Below are 20,807 nucleotides of genomic sequence, written 5' to 3' on the forward strand. Positions count from 1 at the left end.
GACTACAGAGTTCATCTAATTCAAGTTCGTCAAGAAGAAACCGAGACTTAGCGGAACAAAATAGTATTACTAAGGATAAGTGGGAAAGAGAAGCTGAAGCGGAATTAGAACTATAAAAATTCCCAGGCTCATTCCGGAGCTCCGAGGTACTTCAAAACAGAGTCCGAAAGGAACGTGCTCTGGAGCACTCTGGGAATCGTAGTTCTGAAAAAGTGCGGGTCCTGGGGAACTTTGGGAAACGAAGTTTTGATAGTCAACGCCGGCCGAGATGACGGACGCGCAATAGCGCGGCTGCGCGCGCATCAAAGTCGCCATAACATTGACAATTCCTTTAGAAGTGGCTCAGGGTTTGTTTCCTGTACAGTCGGAGGGATCCCAAACTACAGGTACTGTGAACCAGGGCGTCTCTCCCCGGATTTTTGCAGTCTTCGGACCCAGCTATTGCTGTCGTGAGAGAAATTCCTTGGTTATGTTTGGAGATGGGGGTAGATGAAAGGGAACTTAGAAAATGACAATGATAAGCATTTATAGGACGCTTTCAAGTTTGTAGAGCACTTAACATCCCATTTCCACATATACACAGCCCAGTCCCTGTGTGGTAGGCGCCGTTATCTTCATTTCATAAATGAGAAAACTGAGACAACGCGTTAAGTGACACTATTTGAACTAAGGTCTAACTGATTCTCAACTAACACTTCATCCCCTGGTCGGACGGAGAGAAAGGACAATGAGGGGGGACTTTCCCATACCCTCACTTGGGAATAGAACCGTTTTGTAGTGGTTCAGTTGATTGACTGATAGATGTATGCAGGCTGATTCAAGAAATTGTGTGTGTGTGTGTGTGTGTGTGTGTGTGTGTGTGTGTGTGTGTGTGTGTGTGTGTGTGTCGTGTGGTATGCTTATGGCCAAACCCATTTATTCATATAATAGTTTTGGAGTTCCTACTGTGCACAGAGCACTGTGACATATGCTATTTTTCAAAGAAGAAAAACATTTTTTCTGTCCTTGTGGCCCCGTTAAAATATATGTACTTTTTTAGCCATAAGCTAGGATAGTGTGCTAGAATGCAGAACTAGTGTTCATCTGTATGTGTGTATTTTTAAATACAGGCAGCATAGTATAGTATAAAGTATAGTGTCAAATTCAGATTAAAAACAAGAAAGTAGAAATTAGCATTATCTGTTTTGTATTATACTTATATATCTTTTTAAAACATTCCCTGATTACATTTTAATCTGGCTCCAGTACTTGACTGAATTTGACTCTCTGGGATTAAAAAACACTGGACTCCAGAAATCATGAGATTTTTGTCATGGTGCTAATTCTTCTTACTTGTTACTGAATTAACTTTTAGTTAGATAATCTATGTAAATTTTACTTTCTTCTTTCACTTCTGTGTAATGCATATAATAAGATTTCTATTGTTTACCCCACAAAGGTGGTTGTGGAAATATGTAAAATGTAATGTGCAATGTAAAATTTCAGCCAGTCAGTTAACCAGCATTTTTAAATACAGAGGACAAACTCGAAAATGAAAAATGTCTAATCTTAGGGACTTTACATTGTTTTAGAGGAAGTAAGTATCAATAAGTACACAATATATATATAAGAAGTAAATACAAGGCAATTTCAAAGGAGAGACACTAGCCTGAGAGGTCCTAAGTAAGAAGTAGCATTTGAACTGAGTTTTCACAGGTGGTAGGGATACTTAAGAGATGAGGGAATATATTCCAAGCGTGGGGAACAACCTGTGCAAAGGCAAGTAGAGAGAAATGGAATGTCACCTGTGAAAAATATCAAATAGTCTGGCTGGTCTTTGAGTATGAAGTGGGATTATGGAGGAGTAGATTGTGGCCAAATTGTGAAGGACTTTAAATGCTAAACTAAGGAGTTTGCATTTTATCAAGAAGGTTAGAGAGAGTCACTGGATCTTTTTGAGCTTGGGAGAAAACCCTCACCTCTTCCAAACTTCCCTATTTCTTTTGAAAGCACCTTTATTCATAAAGTCTTTCAGGTTCTAAATTAGTCTCTTTCTACTATTTAACTCATTCTATATATCCACTCAGTTTCAGAATCTTGTCATATCTGTTACAGCTGATTGCTTCTTCCTTTCACATTGACATCTTAGATTATCACAGCATCTCCCTAATCCAGGTAGTTTTAACTTGGCATCCATGAACTTTAAAAAAAAAGTTTGATAATAATTTCAATATAATTGCTTTCTCTTATGATTTTATTTGTGTTAATTCACTTAAAAACCTTATTCTGAATTGAGCTTTATAGACTTTACCAAACTAATGAAAATATCTGTGACACAAAAAAAAGACTAAGAACCCTTATCCTAACTAACCCTTCTTCAAGTCTCTCCTTATTCCATGTCATTTTAAATACTGTTATCAAAGCACCTTACTTTTTAAATTTTTTTAAGAATGTTTTTATTTTTTTCAATCACATAAAAATAATTAATTTTTAAAAATGATTTTTGAGTTCCAGATTCTTTCTTTCCCTGATCCTTCTCTGCTCTCTGAGAAGACAAATACTTTGATATAGGTTATATATGTGCAATCATATGAATCATATTTCTATATTAGCCATCTAGCAAAAGAGAACACAGATGAAAAAAAGGAAAATGAAAGTTTCAGAAAGTACTCTTTGGTTTATATTTAGACTACATTATATTTTTCTCTTGAGATGAGTAATGTTTTTCAATATAATTCTTTCAGAATTGTCTAAATCATTGTGCAGATAGCTAGGTCATTCAAAATTGATCATCATACAGTATTTTTTGTTATCATGTTCAAAGATTTCCTGGGTCTACTCATTTCATTTTGTATCAGTTCGTATAAGTGTTCCCAAATTTTCCTGAAACCATCCTGTTTATCACAATAGTATTACATCACAGTCATATACCACAATTTTCCAGCCATTCCTCAGTTAATGGACATGCCTTCAGTTTTCAGTTTTTTGCACCATATAAAGAGCTACTATAAATATTTTTATACATGTAGGATTTTTTTCCTTTTTCTTTGATTTATTTTAAGCATGAGTCTGATTATGCTACTCTCCTTCTTCATAAATTCCAGTGACAATTGCATCTAGTATAAAATGTGAACTCCTCTGTGAGCTTTTGGATAACTTCTTAACTTGTTCCCAAGCAATATTTCCAGTAATACATCACTTTCCCTTCTTCACTCAGTAATCCACCAAATCACCTTTCTCTCTGTTCTTTGCATCTGAAATATCTCCCATCAGAAGTAACAATTATTATAATAATCTATGTGAGAAATGATGAGGTGTTGAACTAAGGGGCTATCAGTGTGAGAGGAAGGAAATAATCAGTTTTAAGAGATGTGGCAAAATTTGGAAACTGAAAAAAGATGTCAGATGAGAAACAGAAGGCAACATATGCCAGCCAAGTCAAAGAACCACTACTTTGACTCTCTTCTCCCCTCAAACAGATTCCCTATGGAAGTATTTAATGTCCCTGAATATAAAAACCTTGGAAATAGCAGTGCCTTCCAAGCCACCAGACCTGCTTCTAAATCATCCCCTACCACCATCATTGAGGAGAATAATAATTGTAGAGCAGGACCCACTTTCCTCATCACCATAAGCAATAGCTGAACAGCTGATGTCCAGCTGCCACTAGTGGATGGCACAGGGGTGCTAGAAAAGAAAGCACTTCACAGACCACCAATAGCTCTGTTTCTCTTCAAGCTCTTGTGACCAATATCTGGAAAGGCAGCTACCAGCCCTGCCCATCAGCTGCCAACCATTAGCTCAAAACAGGACAGCTAGGGTAACCTGGTGAAGCTCTGAAGGAGCTCTTTGGGAGAAATAGGAGACACCAATGGGCCACTTCCCTTGTACATAAGAAGATAACTTGGGATTTTGAGCAGTTCCCCTCAGTCCATTGGACCTGTTTCCAGGCTACCCTCAAAGCCATCTTTGGGATGACAGATTATTTTGAAGAAAAGCCTGCCTTTCTCATCACTAGAACCAACAATTGCTGACCAACTGCCACCCACATGTGAACAGGCACAGGAATGGCAGCACCTCCCATTGTACTAATTCTGCTTATGGCTCAGTCTTCCTGAAGTAGCAAGGTATCCCAAAGGAGAGACAGGAGGTATCATATGCCAGAAGGTCTCTCAACCACCATCACCTTAACCACCATCTACCTCCAGAATCATATCATGAAAACTGAGTACCTCACTTCTTCAATGTACTCAATTTCCATGATCTGAAATAGCCCAAATCTTTCTTTATTTGGAGATAGTCCAGGACCCTGAAAACAAGAATTTTGGGAATAGTAGTGTTTCTGTCCCAATGCCCTGCCATCATCCTGGGAAGCAACAATACCTGTAGTGATACAGACTGTTAATTGCTCTAGCAGGTGCTAAAACCACAGCCATTGAAGACCCAGAAAAGAAAGTTCTTGCCATCAAAGCCTTTGATACAATCAAATAATTTAGCATCACAAACTGATAGGATTTTATCAGTGCAAATGACTTTAATTTTAAAAGAGGCATTTGCCATCTGCTTTGCCATTTCACCTTAAGGTTCATAGGACTCTTCCATTTAACTTACAGCTTAAACCTTCTATATGTACTGTGTCCCCAATTAAAATGTAACCTTCTTGAGAGGAGATACTCTTACTCTTCTGTGTATATTTCCAGCAATTCCATCTCTACCTTAAAAATCCTTTTCAGGAGGGAAAGAGACCTGTATGTGCAAAACTGTTTGTGGTGGACCTTTTTGTAATGGCTACAAACTGGAAATTGAATTGATGTCCATCAATTGGAGAATGGCTGAATAAATTGTGGTATATGAATATTATTGAATATTATTGTTCTGTAAGAAATGACCAGCAGGATGATTTCAGAGAGGCCTGAAGAGACTTACAAGAACTGATGTTGAGTGAAATGAGCAGGACCAGGAAATCATTATATACTTCAACAACAATACTATATAATGATCAATTCTGATGGATGGGGCTCTTTTCAAAAATTAGATGAACCAAATCAGTTCCATTTGTTCAATAATGAAGAGAACCAGCTACACCCAGCAAAAGAACTCTGGGAAATGAATATGAACCACAACATAGCATTTCCACTCCCTATGTTTTTGTCTGCTTGCATTTTTGATTTCTTCTCAGGTTAATTTTACCTTATTTCTAAGTCCAATTTTTCTTGTGCAGCAAAATAACTATGGATATGTATACATATATTGCATTTAACATATACATATGTAACATGTATTGACTTAGCTGCCATCTGGGGAGGAGGTGGGGGGAAGGAGGGGAAAAGTTGAAACAGAATTTTTGCAAGGGTCAATCCTGAAAAATTACTCATGCATATATATTGCAAATAAAAAGCTATAATAAAAAAAATTAAAAAAAAAAAAGAATCCTCTTCAGGATGTAGCTCACTACCTTCTATACAAGGCCTTTCCTGATCCCTTCAACTGCTAGAACCCAAACTACCTTGTATTTAACATATTTTGGTTTTCTCTTTATTTTTTCTGCATATAATTAGATAATGTATTTATCTCTTCCACTAGAATATAAACTCCATGCAAATAAGGATTGTTTTATTCATTATATTCTGTCTACAATACCTGGCATGATATTAATAAGTGCATGTTGATTATTGGTCCCTCTTACTAATAGCCATGATATATTTCTTTCTACAGTACTCATGAATGTATGCAGATCTCCACTCTGAATCTGAAGGAAATTAATTTCCCTCCAGAAATACAACTCTGAAGCCCAGTGTTATAATATCAGATGGAGAGATGATGGCTCTGAATAAAATGATGTCAGTCCCTCTGTGCCCCAATATTCTGGACGTACATGAAGGAGACAGGTTGATAAAAGGTGCCTCTAAGGATCAGATTACCATTCTAACAAGAGAGAAATTCAACTCTGAGGCTTCTCGCCAGAACTTCAGGTATTTTCCATATTCAGAAAAGGCTGGACCCCGGGAGGCTGTGAACCACCTCTGGGAACTCTGCCTTCAGTGGCTGAGGCCAGAGATTCACACAAAGGAGCAGATCCTAGAGCTACTGGTGTTGGAGCAATTTATGACCATCTTGCCCAGTGAAATCAGGATTTGGGTGAAGTCCCAGCATCCAGAGAACATTGAGGAGGTGATCACCTTAGTGGAAGACTTGACTCAAATACTTGATGAGAAAGGTGAGAGCTACTGAAGGAAGGGAAGCCTCTTTAGCATAGAAAAGAATAGAAAACATACAAAAGAATAGAAAATAGACAAAAACTGCTGGGAAAACTGGAAATTAGTATGGCAGAAACTAGGCATGGACCCACATTTAACACCACATACTAAGATTAGATCAAAATGGGTCCAAGATTTAGGCATAAAGAACGAAATCATAAATAAATTGGAGGAACATGGGATGGTTTACCTCTCAGACTTGTGGAGGAGGAAGGAGTTTGTGTCCAAGGGAGAACTAGAGACCATTATTGATCACAAAATAGAACATTTTGATTACACCAAGTTAAAAAGTTTCTGCACAAACAAAACTAATGCAAACAAGATTAGAAGGGAAGTAACAAATTGGGAAAAAATTTTTACAGTTAAAGGTTCTGATAAAGGCCTCATCTCCAAAATATACAGAGAATTGACTTTAATTTATAAGAAATCAAGCCATTCTCCAATTGATAAATGGTCAAAGGATATGAACAGACAATTTTCAGATGATGAAATTAAAACTATTTCCACTCATATGAAAGAGTGTTCCAAATCACTATTGATCAGAGAAATGCAAATTAAGACAACTCTGAGGTATCATTACACACCTGTCAGATTGGCTAAGATGACAGGAACAAATAACGATGAATGTTGGAGGGGCTGTGGGAAAACTGGGACACTGATGCATTGTTGGTGGAGTTGTGAAAGAATCCAACCATTCTGGAGAGCAATCTGGAATTATGCCCAAAAAGTTATCAAAATGTGCATACCCTTTGACCCAGCCATACTACTACTGGGCTTATACCCCAAGGAACTACTAGAGAAGGGAAAGGGTCCTGTATGTGCCAAAATGTTTGTGGCAGCCCTTTTCATAGTGGCTAGAAACTGGAAGATGAATGGATGTCCATCAATTGGAGAATGGTTGGGTAAACTATGGTATATGAATGTTATGGAATATTATTGTTCTATAAGAAATGACCAACAGGAGAAATACAGAGAGGCTTGGAGAGACTTACATCAACTGATGCTGAGTGAAACGAGCAGAACCAGAAGATCATTATACACTTCAACAATGATACTGTATGAGGATGTATGCTGATGGAAGTGGATTTCTTCAACATAGAGAAGAACTAATCCAATTCCAATTGATTAATGATGGACAGAACCAGCTACATCCAGAAAAGGAACACTGGGAAATGAATGTAAACTGTTATTTTTACCTTCTGAATCCAATTCTTCCTGTGCAACAAAAAATTCGGTTCTACACACATATATTGTATCTAAATTATACTGTAATATATTTAACATATATAAGACTGCTTGCCATCTGGGGGAGGGGGTTGGGGGAGGAAGGGAAAAAATCTGAATAGAAGTAAGTGCAAGGGATAATGTTGTAAAAAATTACCCATGCATATGTACTGTCAAAAAATGTTATAATTATAAAATAAAATAAAAAATTAAAAAAAAAAAAAAAAAAAAAAAAGAAAAGAATAGAAAACCCAGAGAGAAAGAGGGAAACCTCAGAGGTAAAAGAAAGTTTGTGGATTCGTCAGGATGAAAATATATAGTCTCTGGATTATATATATTCTCTGGAGATAGTTAATGAGAACCTTTTAAATAGCAATATTGTTTCTGTGTCTGTTGTCATCCTTCCCACTCCATTCTTTGCAATTTACTTTGTACAAAGTATATGGTCACTTAATAAGAGAGCATTCTTCGTGGACTGTTCTTATAAAGGAACACATATAATAGACAATCAAAATTCTCTTTCTTCCTATAAAATTCTCTCACAAGGCTTCCTTCCAAGAAATTATGGCAACCCATGCATAAATCAATAACTGAACAAGAGGCTCAACAATAACATTTTCCCTGTACAATATATTTTCATCCTATAAGGCCTTTATGAGATAAATAAGGCAGATGTAATTATTGTGAGAAAATTAGTGTATAATTTGATCATTGATTTGTTCAGGGTCATACAGCTAGAGAGTAGGTAACTTTACATATGAGAAAATGTATGGTATGATCAGTTCATTTGTTCAGGGTCAAACAGAGAGCAGGTAGTTTTTCATATGAGAAAATTAAAGTATAGTGAGATATACTGTGATCAGTTGATTTGTTCCAAGTCATACAGCCAGAGAGTAGGTAAGCTTGATTTTGATCCTTGCTTTCTAATTCTCATCCTGTCCTACAGAGTACATTTTCTGGCTGATCAATACAAGATATTAACTTTTAATATGAAGCTATTTGTAAGGAAACAGGTAAATTTGTTCATTCCGCATTCTATATAATTGAGAATTGTCTTTAAATGTAGAGCATTCTATAGTAGCAAAATTGTATGGAAGACAGAACTGTAAAATCAGCTATGTGTTAGTTCTTAAGCAAAATTCTGTCCCTGGAAACATGTTATAATCACAGATACAAAGGCAGAGTTTCATGTAATATTTATTGCATCCTTTTTTCTTCCCAGCTGTAAGTTCTCAAGATCCTGCTCTTCTCCAAAAGGGAAGCATAGAAGAGGAAAAGTCTACTGTGCTTCCAGTAGATAGATTTCAGGTGAATTGAGTTCTTTCTTTTTCTTAAAAATACCATCTTGGCTGCCAGTGTAATAATAACTAGCATTAAGTAACATCTTCTGTGTTCCAGACACTGTGGTAAGCATTTACAAATATTATCTCATTTGATAATCACAACAGCCCTGGAAAGTAGGTGCCATGATAATCTCTGATTTTACTGAGAAAAACAGAGATTAAGTGACTTGCCTGAGTAAATTATATGAGACCACATTTGAACTCAGTTCTTTCTGACTCTAGATCAGTACTCTATCAACTATAACACCCAGCTGCCTCAAGTATAGACATCTTTCTTTGATTCTTCATATTCAGTGTTTATTAAAGTATAACAGTATATTTTCTAAATATTATTAACACCTTTAAAAAGTCTCTCCTTCCCATATCCCCCATACTCCAAATACAATAATTTTTTTTAAAATTCTTACACTCAGTAAGCATCATCCTACAAAACAAATTCTTGCATAGGCCATGTTCAAATATGCATGTCTGATTCTGGATTTTATGTCTGCTGCCTCTGTCAATAGGTTGGTACATAATTCATTTTCATTCCTTTGTACTTGTGTTTTATATTAATCATAATTCTAAAGTCTCTCAAAGTTGTTTTTTTCTCTACAATGTCATTTTATAAATTGTTCTCTGATTCCATTTCATTTTACATCAAATCATAGTCATCTTCCTGGTTTCTTCTGAAACTATCCATTTTTTGTCATTTCTTATGGCAAAATAGTATATTATTTATATGCCAAAATTTGTTCAGCCATTAAATCCTCACTGGTAAATACCCTCCCCCAATTTACAGCTTTTCACTATTATGAAAAGAGCTATAATGAACACTTTTAAAATATATAGGTCTTTTTACTTTTTATTTAATTTCTTTAAAGTATAGTTGTAATAGTGGCATAGTTGATATATTTTGATATGATTTAATAACTTTGATGAACTTAAACTATAGTGTGATAACTTTGGGTTCATAGTTCCAAATTGCTTTCCATAATGACCCAACCAATTCATAGCTCTACTAGCAATGTGCCTGTTTTCTCATAATCCCTCCAATTTTTATCATTTTTTTCTTTTCTCATATTTGCCAGTTTTATAGATATGAAGTGAAACCTCAGGATTGTTTTAATTTACATTTTTCAAACCATTAGTGATGTGGAATATTTTTTTTCTTCTGGTTATTGTTAGCTTGGGTTTGCCGTTCATATGCTTTGATAATTTACTTATAAATCTAAGAATAACTTCCTAATGTTTATTTTCCACTGTTTCTTTGATTTATAAATTTGAATCAATTCCTTATATATTTTGCATATAAGACTTTTATCAGAGAAAATTACTTCACAGATTTTTCCTCAGTTACTTTTTTTTCCTAATTGTAGCCACATTATATTTGTGCTAAAATTTTTACACTTTGTATAATCAAAATTGCCCATTTAATTTTGTGATACTCTCTTATCACTTGTTTAGTTATTCTTCCTCTGTAAACTGAAAGATGATTTCTTCTTTACTTTTCTAAAATTTGCTTATGATGTAAGCTTTTATGTCTAAGTCATGAATCCATTTGAAGTTTATTTTGATAGTGGTATGAAATGTTGATTTGTGTTCAACATACATGCTCAACCTAGTTTTAACTAGGTTTTAACTAGTTTTAACTGGTACCAAATTGTTTGAGATCTGGTAGTGATTTTCCTTATTATTTTTCTCATGACTTCCCTTGAACTTGATCTTTTGTACCTCCAGACGAAATGTCATTATTATTTGTTCTACCTTAAAAATTGATTCTTTTCAAATTTGATCGTCATTTAAATAAGCAAATTAATTTATTGTCATTTTCTGATATTGATAGCATTTCTCTAGTTATTTATGTCTTTTCCCCCCTAAAAATTGTATTTTATTATTGAATTCATATAGCTCCTGGTTATATGTTGGTAGATACAAATTTTTTCATATATTTTATTTGTGTGTGTGTGTGTGTGTGTATTTCTCGTATCTTCTCTAGTTATTTTGAATGGAATTTCTTCTTTCTCTTCTGATTGGGTTTTGCTGATAATTATACCAAAATCTGATGATTTATATGGATTTATTTTATAGTCCTACAACTTTACTTAATTCATTGTTTTAATTTATTGACTGATGGTAGCTTCTAAGAAAAATCATATAATTTGTAAAAAGTGTTAATTTTTTTTTTTTTTTTTGCTTTTGTTTATTCCTTTGATTCTCATTTTTGTCCTTTTGTTAAAAACAAGCATTTCTGGGACTGTTAAATAGTAGTGGTGATAAAAAGTAATGCATTTTGTTTTCAGACTAATTGCCTTCCTTTAGCAGAATACTCTTTTACCCCCTTTTGTAACAAAGAAAAACAATTAAGCAAAATAAACCAATACTGCAACTGTATCTGATGATATATAATATTTCACATATGAAATCTGCCCTGATCAAGGGAGCATTTAAGGGAAAGACTCAAGTCTTTCTTACTATTATTTTCTAAGATCTGTCTCAGGACCCAGCCTTAGGTTCTCCTCTCTACTCCTAAAGCATTTCTAGGGCCCCCCCCCCCCAGCTACTTATAGTGCCTTTGGTAGCTAAAAACTACAACTGTCCTCTCTTCTCTGGAGCAGAAACTATAGACTCTGTTCTCCTACAAATGGCCCTAGCCAGCAGGGTCCCCACTCCTCTGCTATTGCACTCATCAGGCGTGTGCTAGTTCCTTCTCCTGATAGAAGCTACAGCCAAGAACATACCTGTTCAATCCAACTATACTTGGCATCCCTTGACAGTAGAAGGTCCTTCAGTCTTATTCAACTGTCAGGTGAAAGTTCTTAAGGCAGAGACTGCCTTCCAATCCTGTTGTTTGTTAATTCTGCAGAGTGGGCCTGGAAGTATTTAGCTAAACCTCCACTCCTAGAGTTCCGGGTCTTTTCTGGAGCCTTCTCAAAATGTCTTAGAAGGACAATTGTTCACCCCATGTTTATTTCTGCTGCTCTGAGGTAATATTTTGTAGTTTTTTTGGAGGTTGGGTTTTGTTTTTTTTTTTGTTTTTTTTTTGTGGAGGAAATTTGGAGAGCTTAAAGTTTTCTAACCTACTCTGCCACCTTCCCCTAAAGTCTTTCTTTAAGCTTTATTCATCAACAATACAAAACAAATCTAAGTGATTTAACAAAAATAACAACACTAATAAAAGTTTTAAATATTTCAGATATAAATCACTATTGATCAGAGAAATGCAAATTAAGACAACTCTGAGATACCACTACACACCTGTCAGATTGGCTAAGATAACAGGAACTAATAATGATGAATCTTGGAGGGGATGTGGGAAAACTGGGACACTGATGCATTGTTGGTGGAGTTGTGAAAGAATCCAGCCATTCTGGAGAGCAATTTGGAACTATGCTCAAAAAGTTATCAAACTGTGCATACCCTTTGATCCAGCAGTGCTACTACTGGGCTTATATCCCAAAGAAATATTAAAGATGGGAAAGGGACCTATATGTGCTAAAATGTTTGTGGCAGCTCTTTTTGTAGTGGCTAGAAACTGGAAAATGAATGGATGTCCATTAATTGGAGAATGGTTGGGTAAATTATGGTATATGAATGTTATGGAATATTATTGCTCTGTAAGAAATGACCAGCAGGATGAATACAGAGAGGTTTGGAGAGACTTACATGAACTGATGCTGAGTGAAATGAGCAGAACCAGGAGATCACTATACACTTCAACAACAATACTGTGTGAAGATATATTCTGATTGAAATGGATATCTTCAACATAAAGAAGATCCAATTTACTTCGAGTTGATCAATGATGGACAGAAACAACTACACCCAGAGAAGGAACACTGGGAATTGAATGTAAACTGTTTGCACTGTCTTTCTATCCAGGTTACTTATACCTTTGGAATTCAATTCTTACCGTGCAACAAGAAAATAGGTTATACTTAATATGTATGGGATTGCCTGTCATCTAGGGGAGGGAGTAGAGAGAGAGAAGGGAAAATTTGGAAAAATGAATACAAGGGATAATATTGTAAAAAAAAAATTACTCATGCATATGTACTGTCAAAAAATTATAATTATAAAATTAATTAAAAAATCAGTAAACAAAAATATTTCAGGTATAGGAATAAATATGTAGAAGTCTACATTTTTTGGAAGAGGCATTTTCAACTTAGAAATGATTATATTTCATCCATACTGCCTGATAATCCTTAAAAAACATTTTTCTTTTATTCTATAATTTCATTTGTAAGTCTATTGTTTTGATGAGTTCTAGATTTGGGGGTTCCTGGTTAGAGAACCAAATGATGAGATTAGGGTTCCTGGTGGTCAGGGAATTAAATGATGAGGTTAGTGGCAGGTTTGGGGTTCAGGGAACCAAATGAAGAGGTTTGGCTCCCCTAAATCCCCTTAGGATTTGGCACATGGCAGGGAGTTATGGGAACTCCCTTCAGGAAGCGCAGAGGTCCTTCATAAAGGAATTTATCAACCCAAAAAGCTAGATTGGTAAAAAGAAGTTTATTATTGGCATTGGGAAGTCAATCTTTGCTATGCATTGAATAGAAAGACTGAATTCCTTAGTGGCAAAGTCTCAGCAGAGAAGTAAAGTTTCTAGTAGAGAAAAGAGAGGTATAAAGTCTTGTTAAGAAAATAAGTGAGAAAGATAAAGGGAGGGTAACACTGAAGAATATTATTTCAGTGGGGAGAGGTTGCTGCTATGCATGGCATGGCATGTTAGGTCCTCTGCAAGGACTGAATCCCAAGTTGGCTCTTTTTATAATAGAAGCCTTGGCTACAGGCTAGTGTTTGCTCTTGATGGGGGTTGGATGGGCTTGAGCTGGAATTGAATAGAATTGAATGAGTTTTTAGGTTTGATCTTTAATTCAATAGGGTTGGAATTCTCCAGGGACTCAATTAGCCCCATCTTTATCTTGGTTCCCTGGGGCAGGTCTCAAAGAGGCAGGGTTCAAGGAGAATTTCTCCTTCAAGGAGCTTTAGAGTTTCAGGGTTTCCCTCCATCAGTTTCGGTAGAATTTCAGAATATGCTTTTTTAATGTATTCTTGGATACCTTTTACCATTATATCACCACTCTTTCTAAGAGGGAAGGAATTCTTCCCTTTATTGTCAAAACAAAACACTTGGTAAAATAACTGTTTCTTATGATATAGAAAATATATACCTTCCCCATCAGATGTGGTGTTGTCCAGTACCATCATTGGATTTCCATTTACCCAATTTAGCTTTGTTTGGTGATTCTTCATTTATATTGTTGCAACTATTGTGTATAATATTCTTTTGACTCTTGTTATTTCACTTGTGCTATGAATATTTTGGTATTTTGTCCTCGACTTTCTTGGGATATGTATCCAGTAATGGAATTGCAGGATTAAGCTTTTCTTGGGTATTTCCAAATTAATGTCCATATAGTTCAACTATTTTATAAATTTTTAGCCTAAATGTTTATCTCCTGAGCCAATCTCCAACATCTAAAGCTTATTATACAAGCAATTAATATACTAAGGAAGAAATGTTGCATGGAAGTAGAACTATCAATACAGCATATATAAATATGGGTATTATCTATGATTTTGTACTTTGCAATGTCATTTTGTTTCATAATGAAAGGAGTAATACTTGCAGCTACAAAAATATTAAGTAGGAAATATTATTGCATATTTATGGAATGATTCAAAGCAGTCAAAAACCAGACATTAAAGAATGAATGGGGGCAGCTAGGTGGCGCAGTGGATAGTGCACCAGCCTTGAATTCAGGAGGACCCGAGTTCAAATCTGGTCTCAGGTACTTAACACTTCCTAGCTGTGTGATACTGGGCAAGTCACTTAACCCCAGCCTCAGGGAAAAAAAAAAAAAAAAAAGAATTGCAGCTATCATAGTTTAGTTCACCTTTAAAATTTTAAATTATCAAAATAGACTTTCAATCTTGTGATTTTTCTCTAACATTTTTCTCTACATACAAATTACTTCTTATAATTATGGTTGTTAAAGTTATCCTCTTTCATTTTCTCTAATTTTCTCTAGTAGTTTGTGTAATTGGTTTTATTGAAGTACCAAATCCAGCAATATCAAATTTACAGTTACTCAAAAAAAAAAAAAGATAAAAAGTGAAGGTAATTAGCTTCAGCATCAACAATAACTAGAATACCTGTGAGCAAAAAGAGAGAGAGAGAGAGAACGAAAGAGAGAGAGATAGACCAGCTACATAAAGAGAGTGAAATATATACATCAATATCTCAGAGTTTTCATTCATTTCCATAAAATATCAGGAAAACAAAGTCTCTGACATATTGAATAGATGCTTTAGAAGGGTTTGTGGAAGAATTTGGACAAGAATTACAAGATTGAGAAAAGATATATAGATATTTTGCAGTTTGCACTGTTAAGAAATGAAATCAGGAAAACACAGGTACATCAGAATTTGAAGTAAAATAAACTTCATTTCATTGAGTAACACTAAAAATAGGAATGTGATGCAAGTCTTACAAGGAAAGGGGTAGAGTAGAAAGATGGAGAGCTCCATGCTTAAAATCTAATAAACTCAAATTTGCTATTTAGCGGTGATAGCTTGATATTAGCAAGTCGGAGAGAGTAATGTGAGATGGAAAGCAAGTGGAAAGAGGTCAGAGGATTAGACCTGGTCCTGAGAGTGGAATGACTTCCACATTATCTCTGGAATAATAGAAGAAATTGGGTTTCTTCCAGGAGAAAAGCATTGATTAAAATAGTAGAATTAGGGAGAGCTAGGCTTTCTATTGAAGTTGTGAAGATAAGGTTCAGTGCTGAAGGCATTTTTAATCTCTTTAGCCAGGAAATTCCATAAGCTCAGTGGAAGGGGATATTAGAATGGAGGAGATCTTCTATGTATCATTTGGACTAGGTGATCTAAGTAAGATCAAGTATTGTAGATGTTCTTTTAATTCTACCACCAAGTCTGACAAGGGTTACATGTGATGAAATAATACCACCTAGCATTTATATAGTTCTTCAATTAACAAATGATTTGGGGCTATTTTGTGTCCTTTAATAATGAGAACATCACTGTATACTCCATTTTTCCAATACTGCCAGTCTCCCCTAAAAATAAAGAGCTAATTGTGGGAAAGAACAAATGTCTTTGATGTTTCAGGAATTAGTGACATTCAAAGATGTGGATCCAGACTTCACTTGGGAAGAGTGGACTCAACTGGCTCCTGTTCAGCAAGATCTCTACAAGGAAGTGCTTCTGGAGAACTATAGGAATCTGATTTTTCTTGGTAAATCTTCTCCTATGACTCAAAGTCTTTATTTATGGTTGTTTTATGTTCTAATTCTCTAAAGAATATGAAATATAAGAAGTACTTATCTGAATTTTGCCTTAAGTTTCAAAATTGGGGATTCTTAATACTTTTTGGACCTTTTCGATGTTTTTCACCTCTATTCCTTATAAAACCAAAAATGAGGCAGTGTCATTACCCTTTGCTGTCCCACTACTGCCATGTTTCCATCTTTTTCTTCCTTGTGTCTAGGATTTTTTGCCAAAGAAGGGCCCGAGACAAATACCTCTGAGGGTGAGGTCCTTGTGGCCCTCTGGAAGAAAGGGCAGATAATCTAAGTTCCTTTCTGAATCTAAATCAATTTCATAATCTGTCCTCCATACATATAGAAACATTAGTGCCAAATACTTTTCAGAAGTCATTTGAACTGTTCTTAGTTTTAGCATATTCTTTCTTTCCTGATTATGATAAACTTTGAATTGTATTCTGAAATGACTTTTCCCACAGCATAAATATCAATTTGACTTTTCTCTCCTTGGCAGGGCTTTCAATTCCCAAACCAGATGTGATCTCCCAATTAGAATGTGGGGAAATGCCATGGACACTGGAGAATGAAGCCTCAAGAGCTATCTGTCCATGTGAGTTAATGAAAAACTAACATGGTTATTTACTACAAATAAACACTAAAGAAGTTAATCAGGGAGAAAATATCTTTGAAATTTTGACTCATGAAGCTCTTTTTTAAATGTTTCAGGACAATGGAAAGGGTTGATTTTAACTGGCTTGATGCCTATATATTTTATTGTCTTAATATATTGTGTCCATTGTCTCTATTTGCTTAATTCCTATTCCTTAATTGATTTCCTTGAATCTAGCTTTAGCTCTCATTACTTGGTAAAAACTGATTTTATGAGTTATTTTTTATTTCTTTTACTAAATGTAGGATTCATATTCTCTCATGTTTCATCTCTCATATTCATTTTCAATCTTTCTTTCTTATTTGATGGTGTTGAGCAGAATCACAGAATGTCAGAATATGACCCAGAAACTAGAAACCCTCTAGTCCAACCTATTCTTGAATATGAAGAGAATCTAGAAGGCAAAATGATAAGAGTACTGGGCTTGGAGTTAGGAAGATCTGAATTCAAATCCAGCCTCAGATACTTTCTAGCAGTGTGATGCTGGGCAAGATACTTAATATCTGTTTACTTCTTGTTTTTTCATCTATAAAATGGCAATAATAATAACACCTAATTTCTCAGGATTGTTGTTAGCAAACAAACAAGTTAACAATTGTAAAATGCTTAGCACATTGCCTAGCAAATAAATGTTATTTTTATTGAATGAGAAAACTTGCTATGATTTAAACAACATGTAACTATTCAGCATATGCTTAAAGATCTCTTGTGAAGAGAAAGACACTACTTTTTGAGGTTCCTCTATACTTTTTGGCCTGGTAGTTTCAATTTACTTTATATGTGAGGATGAAGGGCATCAAGAGCTTGTGTTCTGATGATATATTGCTGCTATAATAAGATATAGTAGAAAAGGGTCAGATGTAAAATAGATTTAAATTTTAGATTCTATCCTGCCTCTACCTGTGTATCCTTCTTGATATTTTATCACATTTTCTTTTGTTAAGCCTATCTCCTTGCTTATTTTTTCTTCTTCAGAACCTCATCATGAATTCCAAGCTTGTATTGAATACTGCAAATGAGGATAATTCAGCATTTTTGGTTTTCCAAAGTTCTTTTGAAGAATATAATTAAAAAAACCTATACTCACATTAGTGAGAGAGAGCTCTTAGGCTTGGGAGAGTTGTATTAAGTGCCAGCTCACTTATTTATTGGTCATGTGACTATAGACAAATCGTTTAATCTCTTTGAGCCTCAGTTTACTCATCTAAAAAATACTGATAATTGTAATTGATATTACTGCCCTCATAGTTGTAAGCAAAGTTCTATATCAACCATCATACATCTATAGAAATATGAGTTATTTCAAAATAGACATTTTTCATTTCTTATTCACACAATAGTTTTCTTCTAATACAGGATACATTTTTTTTTCATTTCTTTCAGATTTTGACACTGATCTTGAAGCAAAGGAGCCACTTTCAAAATGGGAAACTTCTGTAGGAAAACTATCTCAGAGGATAATAATGGAAAGACCTACAAGACATAGTTCCTGGGACTCCAAATTAGAAGAAACCTTTAAATTTCAAGGCCCATTAGTGAAGGAACAGAGCCAACAAGAGAATCATTTGAAGCAAGTGATGATCACACACGAGGTAACTCTGAGTAAGGAAGAAATCTCTGAAAGTAATGAGTTTGAAAGACACTTTGACCTGAGATCAATCCTTATTACTCAACAGAAAGTTCCCATACTAAATGGTGTTTATAAGTATAATATTCATGGAAAGTGTTTCAAAGATAATTCACAACTAACTAAATGCCCAAGAATCTACACAGCACAGAAATCTTTTACATATAATGAATTTGAGAAACCCTTTAAACCTATTTCACAGTTGAAACTTTGCTCTACCCATCATTCTGCAGAGAAATCCTATACATGTAATGAATGTGGGAAAGCTTTCACCAAGTGGGCGAATCTTACTCGACATCAAAGAATTCATTCTGGAGAGAAGCCTTATAAATGTGATGAATGTGGGAAAGCTTTCACACAAAGGACACATCTTACACAGCATCAGCTTACTCATATTGGAGAGAAACCATTTAAGTGCAATCAATGTGGGAGAGCCTTTTTCCAGAGGACACACCTTTTTCAACATCAGCATACCCATATTGAAGAAAAACCCTTTAAGTGTAATGAATGTGGGAAAGCCTACAGTTCTGTTTCACAACTTAATCTTCATCAAAGAATTCATTCTGGAGAGAAAGCCTATAAATGTAATGAATGTGGTAAAGCCTTTACCAAATGGGCAAATCTTACTCGACATCAGAGAATTCATTCAGGAGAGAAACCCTATAAATGTAACGATTGTGAGAAAGCCTTCTCACAAAGAGCACACCTTACTCAACATCAACTTATTCACGTTGGAGAAAAACCATTTAAGTGTAATGAATGTGAGAAAGCTTTCATCCAGGTTTCACAGCTTAATCTTCATCAAATAATTCATTCTGGAGAAAAACCTTATAAATGCAATGAATGTGGGAAAGCCTTCACCCAAAGGACAATTCTTACTCAACATCAGAAAATTCATTCTGGCGAGAAACCCTTTAAATGTAATGAATGTGGAAAAGCTTTTACTAAACGGTCAAATCTTACTCAACATCAGCATACTCATATTGAAGAGAAACCATTTAAATGCAATGAATGTGAGAAAGCCTACAGTTATATTTTACAACTTAATATTCATCAAAGAATTCATTCTGGAGAGAAACCCTATAAATGTAATGAATGTGGAAAAGCCTTTACCAAGCGAGTGATCCTTACTCAACATCAGAAAATTCATTCTGGAGAAAAACCCTATAAATGTAATGAATGTTGTAAAGCTTTTACCAAGCAAGCTAATCTTACTCGACATCAGAGAATTCATTCTGGAGAGAAACCTTATAAATGTAATGACTGTGGCAAAAGCTTTACCCAGAAACCAAATCTTACTCAACATCAAAGAATTCATGCTGGAGATAAAAGCCTTGCATAGGGTACATGTGTAACTAATGTTTTTTGAGTTTATTCAAAGTAAAATATTTTGCCAAAATCTAGCTTATGTCTAAAGCATCACTCTGATCTACAATTGTTCAGTTAAAAAAGAAAAAAGGAGAAAAAGAAAAAACCATTTTAGTCTGGCATGACCTGTTGTGATAAATATATTTTTACTTTAAATAATACTTGTTTTTGAAACTGTTCACAAGTCATGCCTTAGTAAAGTGTTCTAGAACACTTTCTGCAAAAGATAGAAGTCAAACTCACTGGCTTGGCCTTTTATCTTTTAAAAATATGATCTATTTATGTCCTTTAACTTTATATTACTGTCATTTCTAGGGGAAAAATTCTCCAGATTGGACATTCCCTCGAGAAAAACAAGTGCAAACATTCAGTATAGTGACTGCCTCTGACAATACATACAACATTCTGCCCTAGCAATCCCCACGTCTCTAACTTCTCTACTGTGAAAAGAGAGACATTTTATTGTTCTCTTTCACCTATTCAAGGTTCAGATTCTTTTTTTTTTTTAATTTTTTTTTAATATTGTTCTTTTGGTCTTTTTTTAAACTTTTCTAAAAAATAGAATGTTTGCCCTTCCTCTATCCTAAGAGTCCTCTCATAGTTTTCAAACTTTTTCAAATGTCATTGATATGGCTCAGTCCAATCTATCAATTCTTTTCATATTCTAACATGTCATTCATTTGTATATGGTAACTTGAACTTGTTGAGGGTAACAAGATGCTTACTTTGACCTAACCAGTTTTCTTTCCCCATCCTTCCCAGTCCAAAGATCATTCGTCTTAAAAGAGGGAAGAGATACAAAATAAGAATTCATATACTTCAGCCTTATATATTATAAGCAGTCTTTAAAATAGAGGTACAATCCTGTCCTTTATTCCTTTACCAACATAGCTAAAATAATACTTTTGTTTTCCTCAATTCTAGTCTCAGCTGGAGTCCAGCTGCCAGCTTCAACTCATTCTTTGATTATCATTCCTGACATAATTCTTAAAAGATCATGCTACACTTTTATATTCAATCTCCAATACTTGAGACTTTAATCTCCTATATGTGTCTTTATTA

General features: G+C 34.9%; 1 protein-coding gene across 1 annotated transcript; it reads left to right on the forward strand.

The window, feature by feature from the left end:
• The first annotated feature begins 251 nt into the window (after positions 1–251).
• Positions 252–19,819, forward strand: LOC141550318 (uncharacterized). Its single transcript, XM_074280830.1, has 6 exons — positions 252–386; positions 5,695–6,196; positions 8,683–8,768; positions 15,926–16,052; positions 16,595–16,690; positions 18,134–19,819. Exons 2-6 carry the CDS (start codon positions 5,797–5,799, stop codon positions 19,717–19,719), a joined length of 2,295 nt encoding a protein of 764 aa, XP_074136931.1. The 5' UTR covers positions 252–386; positions 5,695–5,796; the 3' UTR covers positions 19,720–19,819.
• The last annotated feature ends 988 nt before the right edge of the window (positions 19,820–20,807 follow it).

This window comes from Sminthopsis crassicaudata, chromosome 1, assembly GCF_048593235.1.
Source record: "Sminthopsis crassicaudata isolate SCR6 chromosome 1, ASM4859323v1, whole genome shotgun sequence".
Lineage (NCBI taxonomy): Eukaryota > Metazoa > Chordata > Mammalia > Dasyuromorphia > Dasyuridae > Sminthopsis > Sminthopsis crassicaudata.